The 10,328-nt window shown below is 37.0% G+C and overlaps 1 protein-coding gene across 2 annotated transcripts in view; it reads left to right on the forward strand.

Moving 5' to 3' along the window:
- LOC115877324 overlaps window positions 1-10,078 on the forward strand; it is a 32,167-nt gene extending 22,089 nt beyond the window's left edge. Inside the window, exons 3-5 of one of the 2 annotated variants that reach the window (XM_030893467.1) lie at window positions 4,536-4,985; window positions 5,914-7,619; window positions 8,133-8,486. In XM_030893467.1, the coding sequence (XP_030749327.1) occupies window positions 4,536-4,985; window positions 5,914-7,619; window positions 8,133-8,479 (2,503 nt within the window). In that variant the 3' untranslated portion in view covers window positions 8,480-8,486. Of the gene's footprint in view, window positions 1-4,535; window positions 4,986-5,913; window positions 7,950-8,132; window positions 8,487-9,725 lie in introns of those variants that run through there. The other variant, XM_030893468.1, reaches the window with a different exon arrangement.
- Window positions 10,079-10,328: the final 250 nt, after the last annotated feature.

Raw genomic sequence — 10,328 nt, forward strand, 5'->3', positions numbered from 1 at the left:
ATAACACTAAGTCCATTTTGGAAATTGTATGATTTTATTGTGATCAAAATGAACCCGATTGAATAATCACTTGTGAAACTTTTTACTTACGGCTTCGTTTGGATTAGTTTGGACTGTACCCACTGACGTAACTTCAGATGTAAGCTGTCTATTGTTTGTTTATTGGAGTCAATGACTAAAGAATCTAAGGACAAATAACACCCGAGAGCAAATTGTGACGATGTCACCAAACAGTGCCGTGGCACATATTTTTCTTAACCCAGCTGTTTGAAGAGATATTTATATTTTTTGATAAACGTTTTGACTACGCCTATGGTGTATACGTTGGTATCATACTAATTAATTATGAAAAAACGTATTAAAATTTTAACAAAAGGTACAAAACTAGTATCGACGTATAGCACACATGTACATATAATATCAGAAAAATGATTATCGAATTCAATAAGAAAACGCTAAAAAGGTGGAGCGGACTGTTTATTTACCTATGAAACGTAACTCTTGACTTTCTTATCGCAGCTGCTTTTACACTTGAAAGCTGAACAACTAATCACCATTGTAATAAAGTTTATACAAAGTTCACTACACACAAACTATTAAAAATCGCTAAAATTGTTGCTGGTGACCAGCTGATGACTCATTGTTTGCCACCAAAAGAATGGCGTCTAAGGTCACAAATTCTGCTGAAGCCCCTATATGGGCGTTACATGTTCTTATATTCTTTAGTTATTGATTGGAGTACCCTAGGTACCCTATTGGTCATCGAGCGCATCGAATCAAGCTTTGGCAATGATACTCTATATGCAGCGGACAGAATTTCCAATGCTATTGTGGTGGCCTGTATGTTTTAGTATATTTCAAAATTAAAAGGTATTCACGATTATTCGAGTAATAACGATATTGTCCAAGGGTGCCTCATATCTATTATACCTTTGAGGATACTACCTACTACCATAATGCATCATTAAGATGCAAAATTAAGTTAAAACTAAATATTATTCTTTCAAAATATGTAGCTTACCTTAAAGCATACTTTATGACTTTACTATGCAGCTATGTAAATCAATGCATAGACAAAATCAATATCGATCGAGGGGTAAGACAAGGCGACACACTCCCCTAAACTATTCGTTGCTATGCTAGAAAGTATGTTAAAAATGATAAACTCTGGGGGATTCAATAGGATTAACATCGATGGCAAATTGATAAATCATCTCTGTGCACTGTGCAACTCTTTGAATGATTGGGCGTCTGGAGTTGGTTTGGATATGAAGATCCAAGATGAAAAACATATAAATGTTGTCAATCGTCATATCGAAGCCAACGATCTCTAACACCGTTTTTTTTTCAACAGACAAACTATAAACAAAGACACATTGGATTCATCAAAACGTTCGTGTACTAAAAAATCCGTACTAAGTGACATTGAAAATGCAACACCTATGTATGGTGCTTTAATTTTCTTTGCAGGTTTGGTGCATTTCAGTTGATTTTAAAAATGCCGACCGTAGCGCTCTATATGGCAGAAATCAGAAGTTTTAGCTTTGTATTTCACGCAGCTCCGATGTCTAGCGCATTGAGATAATATCACAATCGTGGCTTTATCATAATATTTAAGTATTTTAGTTTTTAAAAGTGCAGTCATTAAAACTATAGAACATTCAGGCACTAGGTTTGTGTGATGTAACGCTGTTTCGGGTAGTAAAAATTAAGTGAAAAAGAACACGAACTGGGCGTCTTAAAGTGCTTTTTATTTTACTGATTAGGCGATTGAGTCCTGTATTTATCTACAACAATGAATATTGTAGAGCAATTTAGAAAACAATGCCCTTGTACAATGCATTTTTCTGCACGTGTTTAATTGGTATTATTAAATGCAATAAGAAATGTAAATTATTTTACGAAGAAATTATTTCAGCTGTTCTTCAAATAAGATGCTAATTAAATAAGAACATCCGTGTGTGAGTAATTCTAATCAATCATTGAATAATAATAATAATAATATATGGCTGTATATTTAAAATAGTCTTAGATAACTGATGTATTCGTTTCCTAGTTTCTATTAATTAATGGGTTACTGTGGATTTTCTTTTTTATTATGCTGCGCTCATGTTATATCATTATTATATAATATAATTAGTATATTTGATGTCTAATCAACTGCAAGACAAGTATATCAGTGGTCCGGAACGTTTCCAACCTAATAAAGATCCTAAATATGTACTAAGACATTTTGATCAGATGTATTTATTTTTATATAATCTATTATGCCTTATTTTATTTTCTAGTGATTATCTTATCTCTAGAACATGCATAATTTTAATTCTGTGGTGCCATATTTGACGATTTTTTTTTAAAAAGTTACCCGGATTATTCATGCATTCATACAATAGCTTTATTGAAAGTTGAAAGTACATTTTTCTATGATACTATTTTTGTTCTGCTGAATGAACATTTGACGTGAAACATTCAATTTTAAAATAAAGACTTTCAAAGCAAATCAGATTTGTTTTAAAATAAAAAATAAAAATTACGAAAAAAAAAACTCATAAATTTCGTAATTCACATAGCGGAAAACTTGTGTTGTGACTCTATTAGCAAAGTTTATTGGTAGAGTTAGTTACAAAGGAAAATAAAAAACTCGGAGAAAACTGTAAAAACTAAAATATGGTTAAAAGAAGTATTAGCTAATGCTGATTCAATTTGATATAAATACTATTTATTTAAAGATTTTCTATGCAGAAAGTGCATCTAGTCTTACTGCAAAACTAAGACCAAGACTACTTATTGACTGCAAGGTCTTGCATTTTTCATCACTACCCTGCTTTGATAAGCATTGCACGTCACTGGTTTAATATGAACTGATAACAATAACTGACACGATTGAAACTACTACTTTTGTTTATACAGGGCGTCCCAGAATAAGTGCAAGTATTTTAAGGGGTGGTAGATCTCGATAAAAGAAACATATTTTCTCTTTATCGTTTTTCAAATAAGTCCAAAATAACGGAGTTATTTTACTTTGAAATTTTCCAAAAAAAAATTATTTGCTAAAATTTTGAGATCCACTGGATCTTTTCTGGATTTTCTTTCTTGTAAATTTAATCTAATACCTATGTTGCCATATTATCAAGAAATTATGTTTTTTAACTAAAAACTGAAAAAAATCCAAAAAATTTCGAATTTTGAAAAAAAAAATTGCGAAAAAACCTCATACGCGTGTTTCTGGGGTTGAAGTATACTACCAGTTAAAATACTTGCACTTATTTCTGGGACATCCTGTATGTTAACTAGTTATTCAGCGTGAGTTAGTTGGTAAACTAATAAGAATTATTAACCTAATAAGTTTACCGTTCTTACGATTGTCCCACTCAATTAGAAATTCAAATTTTTGAAAGACCCGCGAAGCAATTCTCATAGCCATCTATCAGTGAACTCCCAGAACTAACTGACGCTGAATAACTAGTTAATATATAAACAAGGCTACTATCATGAATGTGATATAACACAGTTTAATATTTTAAGTGGGAAAAGACTGGAAGAGTTGTGTTTCTACAAAAACAACAAATCTTTATTGTGCAAAAAGCAAAAATAGCTTCATCGACAAAGCATTTACAAAACACACAAAAAATATACAAATAATAATAAATATACAATACAAATCATACAATTCAAAAAAAAATTTAAGTCATTAAAATTACAAATAGAACATACATGGATAATTGTAGAACACAAAAAAAGGCGTATCAATAACATTTTACAATAGATAGATTGTAAATAGATATAATTTTAAGAGTTATAAAATATTAAATACTTGACCTTTGACCAGTGTGTGAGATGATCAAAATTTTAAAATTCAAAATTGTTCATGATTAAACATCAACAACAAAGTCGTTTACCGCATATAGGGCTCTCTCCAGTAAGTATGATTTCAGAGCTTTGCGAAATGCGGGAAAGAATGAAAGCGACTTGATATTCAAAGGCAGATGATTGTACATTTTTTTGGCATTGTACAGTATTGAACTTTTAACTAGTTCTAAGCTCGGGGTTGGCAGATACAGATTGTGCTCCGCATTCCTAAGTGGATAGTTATGAGATGGCCTTTCGGGAATAGCAGATATGTGCTTGCGGATTAAGCAAACGGATTCAAAAATGAATAAAGAAGGAGGAGTTCTACTGTTCAGTCCCAATAAATATCGAACTGTTCTCTTTTGAAGTCTAAAAATACGATCAAATTTTGTTGCGCAGCAAGTACCCCAGAATGGAAGGGCATAACGAAGATGTGACTCAAAAAGGGCATAATAGGCTATTCTAGAGGTTGATAAGTTAAGTTCCTTAGAAACTGATCTTAGCGCAAAACAGGCAGCGCTTAGTTTCTTTGATAGAGCTTCGATGTGTTGATAAAGCTTCTAGAAAGCTTATAAGTTTTAAAATCTAATTAGTCCAATAACTTCACCGTCTTTTTTTATTATTTTCCTTCGTCTAATAAAAAAAACTATTAGGAGAATAACATCGATTTCTGTTTTCCATTCCAGCACCGACGAAGATGCCAGACAAGCCTTTAACCGCAGCGAGGGCCAGATCAAGGGCATCCAGATCAAGCTCATGCTCAGCTCCCGCCAGGAAATGCAGCGCGTCATTGAGCAAGCTCGCAACCAGAGCATGGCAGCGTTCATGCTGCCCGCGACCACCCCCCAAGCACCTCTTCCTGCTGCCGTACCCCCCGTGGTACCCGCCCCTGTGCCGGAAATGAGGCAGGAGAGCAGGGACGTGGACAGGAGCGGCGACAGGAGGGATAAGAGAGAGAAGAGGAGATCCAGGAGCAAGTCGAGGGAGAGGGAAAGAGAGAAGAAGGATAAGTCGAGAGATAAGAAGGATAGGAAGTATAGGGACAGGACTAGGAGCCGGAGTAGGGATAGGAGGGACAGGAGGAGGAGGGATAGGAGTAGGAATAGGAGCCGTAGCAGGGATAGGAGGAGAGATAGGTATGCATTATTATTTATATTTTTGTATTTAAAGAAAAACGTGTGCGCCACTGACTTTTTTCTTTTGATATCAAAATTGGGTAGGCTGTTGAAAGCCAATTAAAAGTTATTTCTTAATATTTTGTCGATTTCGGCCTCCTTGATGAGATAAAACGCAATTTTATTAATCACAATTAATAAAAAAAAAATAATATATTATATTATATTTTACCTAGTTTATTATTAAATATTATTACTATTAGTCCAACCTGCAGCAATTTCAAATAACAAATAATGGTATTAAGATAATTACAAAAAATCTAATTTTAAAGTTTTAACATCCTATAACTCTAAAACTATGCATTTTCATACCCATGTTTATAGGAGCTTTTTTTCATATTTTTTGATGAGGAATCAATGAGTACTTATTTAAAACTTTCGCAAGTTAATGATATTAATTTTTTTAAAGGTTGCTATTAGACTTGGATGAAGACAAATTAATAAAATTGCGTTTATCTCATCAAGGAGGCCGAAATCGACAAAATATCAAGAGACAAATTTTAATCGGCATTAAACTGCTTACACTCTTTCGCTAACAAGAGAAAAAAAAGTCAGTGGCGTACATGCTTTTTTTAGAAAATAATTCCAGTGATAACGCATATGCACGTCCCTGATGAATATGTTGACACTTCCTTAGCTTTAACATATATCGCATTTATAGTAACTTTTATCCTCAAAATTTCATTCGAAACGCTAAAAGTACTTTGAAGAAAATTATAATAAATCGAAAAAAATATTAAGACTTAACACTCTCTAGCTACAAAACAAAGCAGAATCGGACCTATGTTAATCTTATTTTTACGTGAGGAATCTCCCCACGAGAGATGGCACATACTTTTTGAAACACTCTGTAATTAAAATATTTTATTAACATATTTTTTCTTTTTAGATCACCAAAACGAGAGCGCGAACGCAGCCGCGAACAAGGCTCCGTAAACCAGCGAGTCCCTGTTCAAGAAGTTTGGTCCAATCCGAACCCAGTCGTCCCAGCGGCTACTTTGAACATCGTGCCCCCTAGCGACGCACCTGGTATTTTTGGAGCGTTTCCCTTGGCCCTCGATCCCATAGCCAAGCGCGCTCTAGAGGCGAAACTCGGAGTTAACATACAACCTCCAAGAATCAACGGATTCCCCAACGTCAACAACCCCAATTTCACTCTACCCAATCAGCAGAACTTAAACATGAGAGCCAGAGACTCCTGGCCACCGTCCAACCAGCAACAGCAACAACATATGGGTAACAATTTCCAGAATAATGACAAGCCTCAACAAGGTCCTATGGGTGGACAAAGACCGAACTTTCAGAACAGGAGGAACGACCATCAAGGAGGTAACTTCGATTATAAAAACCAGGGTCCTAACAATAGGAAACAGCATTTTGGAAACGGAGACGATCACAACGATGTTCCAGTGAATGCTTGTATCTCTATGGAGCCTTTCTACGGATCTTACGGTGATCTTCGGCGATTTTTCAACGGATTAAGCATTAACTACAAGGGTATCAAAGTGATTAACGACGAATACGGCCACAAAACTGGCATTTGCTTCGTACAGTTCCGCGACAGCAGCGCCAAAAACGAAGCCTTGAAGATGAGCGGTCAAAAGTTGAACAACATCGACGTCAAGATCGTCAGCATCACCGACCAAGTCTTCGATGAAGCTTTAGATCGGTATAATCCCAGAATGGATCCAAATCATCAAGCGGACGACCCTCATAATAAATTCAGACACAGGAATATTTCGAAGTATTTCAACAACACAGCGTCTTCAGAACCCCAGATCAAAGAATTCACTTGTTTGAAAATCGAGGATTTGCCTACCTACGTCAAAGAGCAAGATATCTTGCATATATTCTCGCAGCATCCGCTGATATCGCTCCATTTGAATACCAGACCTCGCGGAGGGTCTGTGGCTTACGTCAAATTTGGCGGACAGGATGTAGCTCGACAGGCGTTGGAAGAGAAATCTCACCACGTCATTTCCGGGAAACCTGTCACAGTGAAACCCTGTAAAGACGAGGAATTCGAAAAAATCAGCGGAGAACAGTCGGTTACTTTGAACGAATCAAATCCAGTAACTCCTCCGACCGACTGTCTCAGTTTAACAAACCTTCCTTCTAAGACTACCGACAGAGATATATCAGACTTTTTCTCGGACATTGGGGTAATTCCACTAAACATTCACCTCATGGGCAACCACATGGGATTCACTGGCCAAGTTTACTGCGAGTTCAGTTCAAACGACGAGGCCAAGAAGGCTTTGTGTAAAAATGGAGCTACGTTAGGACCAAACGTCATAACAGTTGTCCCGATACCTCGCCAGGAGATGACTAAGATTTTAGATAACGTGGTGTTACTGTCGGATGACAAAACCGACGATGAACCGATACAGGAAGGACCTATTATGAACCTCCCTAACGTGCCGAGCGATGAGCCTCCTGAAAAACTACAGATCCACCAGAATATCGTCCCTCCTAGTTTCCCTCCGTTAATGTTACCCCAAGACGTCAGACCTTTGATGAATGACAGACCTATGATGAATGAGAGACCTATGATGAACGAGAGACCCATGATGCGTGGGAGGATGGGACCTAGAGGTCCCAGGTTCGGAGGTAGAGGCCGCGGTGGTGGACATAGGTTCAATCATCCTCCACAGGATAACTTTGACGAAAATCGACCAGGATGTACGGTGTTTATGGACAACGTTCCTTACAAGGCTGGAACGGATGAAATCCTGGATTTCTTCGACGGATATAACTGTACCAATAACGTAAGCAGACGGTACAACCCTAACAATACACCGAGTGCGGAAGCTAAGGTGACGTTTCGCAATGCAGATGATGCTTTCAGAGCTGTCAACGAGTTGCAGGGTAAGAAGATTTGGGAGAGGACTATATACCTGAGGCAGGTATGAGATCGGAGACGATCTTCTAAAGTTGATTTTGACGATTAGAGGACGAACACGTACCGAGCGATGAGCTTGAGAAACTACAGATCCACCAGAATATCATCGTCCCTCCTAGCTTCCCTCTGTTAATGTTATCTCAAGACGTCAGACCTTTGATGAATGAGAGACCTATGATGAACGAGAGACCCATGATGCGTGGGAGGTCCCAGGTTCGGAGGTAGAGGCCGCGGTGGTGGACATAGGTTCAATCATCCTCCACAGGATAACTTTGACGAAAATCAACCAGAATGTACGGTGTTTATGGACAACGTTCCTTACAAGGCTGGAACGGATGAAATCCTGGATTTCTTCGACGGATATAACTGTACCAATAACGTAAGCAGAAGGTACAACCCTAACAATACATCGAGTGCGGAAGCTAAGGTGACGTTTCGCAATGCAGATGGTGCTTTCAGAGCTGTAAATGAGTTGCAGGGTAAGAAGATTTGGGAGAGGACCGTATACCTGAGGCAGGTATATGGTCCTCTCCCATCGGAGACGATCTTCTAAAGTTTATTTTGACGATTAGAGGACGAACGTTTTTGTTTATAACTGAATTAGCACGAACTTTGTGGGTGGCATGCGAAAATAAACGAAGATTTGAGATAATTCAGGACGTTTAGTGGGAGAGACAATTTTATGTTGTGTAAAAAATAAGCTTTTTTTAATTATGTATCTATGTACATAGAAGGACTTATCTCTAAGTTAACCTATATCCTGTAACTCTAAATTACTGCTATATTAGTAGTATGACTTTGGTTACCTATATTTAATGTAAATAAGTAGAATATAGAGTTTTTTTATGTAGGTATGCATCGAATGATTTGGGATATTTTCAAATAAAGAACTTCATTCTATTTAAATGTTTGTTTCATTTGTCGCATCAAAACAAAATCAGCGGCGAACAGTCGGTTACTTTGAACGGAGCAAATCCAATAACTTCTCCGACTGATTGTCTCAGTTTAACAAAGTTTCCTTCTAAGACTACCGACAGAGATATATCAGACTTTTTCTCTGACATCGGTGTAATTCCACTAAACATTCACCTCATGGGCAACCACATGGGATTCACAGGCCAAGTTTACTGCGAGTTTAGTTCAAACGACGAGGCAAAGAAGGCTTTGTGTAAAAATGGAGCTACGTTAGGACCAAACGTCATGACAGTTGTCCCGATACCTCGCCAGGAGATGACTAAGATTTTAGATAACGTGGTGTTACTGTCGGATGACAAAACCGACGATGAACCGATGCAGGAAGGACCTATTATGAACCTGCCTAACGTACCGAGCGATGAGCTTGAGAAACTACAGATCCACCAGAATATCATCGTCCCTCCTAGCTTCCCTCTGTTAATGTTATCTCAAGACGTCAGACCTTTGATGAATGAGAGACCTATGATGAACGAGAGACCCATGATGCGTGGGAGGTCCCAGGTTCGGAGGTAGAGGCCGCGGTGGTGGACATAGGTTCAATCATCCTCCACAGGATAACTTTGACGAAAATCGACCAGGATGTACGGTGTTTATGGACAACGTTCCTTACAAGGCTGGAACGGACGAAATCCTGGACTTCTTCGACGGATATAGCTGTACCAATAACGTAAGCAGAAGGTACAACCCTAACAATACACCGAGTGCGGAAGCTAAGGTGACGTTTCGCAATGCAGATGATGCTTTCAGAGCTGTCAACGAGTTGCAGGGTAAGAAGATTTGGGAGAGGACTATATACCTGAGGCAGGTATGAGATCGGAGACGATCTTCTAAAGTTGATTTTGACGATTAGAGGACGAACATTTTTGTTTATAACTGAATCAGCACGAACTTTGTGCGTGGAATGTGAAAATAAACGAAGATTTGAGATAATTCAGGACGTTTAGCGGGAGAGACAATTTTTTGTTGAGTGAAAAATAAGATTTTTTTAATTATGTATCTATGTACATAGAAGGACTTATCTCTAGGTTCACCTATATCCTGTAGCTCTAAATTACTGCTATATTAGTAGTATGACTTTGGTTACCTATATTTAATGTAAATAAGTAGAATATAGAGTTTTTTATGTAGGTATGCATCGAATGATTTGGGATATTTTCAAATAAAGAACTTCATTGTATTTAAACATTTGTTTTATAAAAAAACAGAGCACACCTATTAAGATTACTTTGTTAAACGAAGTTTGAACAAACTATATCAACAATTGTACATCCTGTATAATAATTTTTATTTACTTTTTTATTTTAAGATCAATCAGGATGATTTAATATACAATTATTTTAGGAGTAGAAAAGTGAAAAATAAAAATCGTACTACCTGTATTTATTAATTAAATTTTATTTTTATAAAGTTTCTTTCTATACAATACA

The sequence above is a fragment of the Sitophilus oryzae genome, unplaced genomic scaffold (genome assembly GCF_002938485.1).
Source record: "Sitophilus oryzae breed Bouriz unplaced genomic scaffold, Soryzae_2.0 scaffold_1443_pilon_pilon, whole genome shotgun sequence".
In the NCBI taxonomy this organism is placed as follows: domain Eukaryota; kingdom Metazoa; phylum Arthropoda; class Insecta; order Coleoptera; family Curculionidae; genus Sitophilus; species Sitophilus oryzae.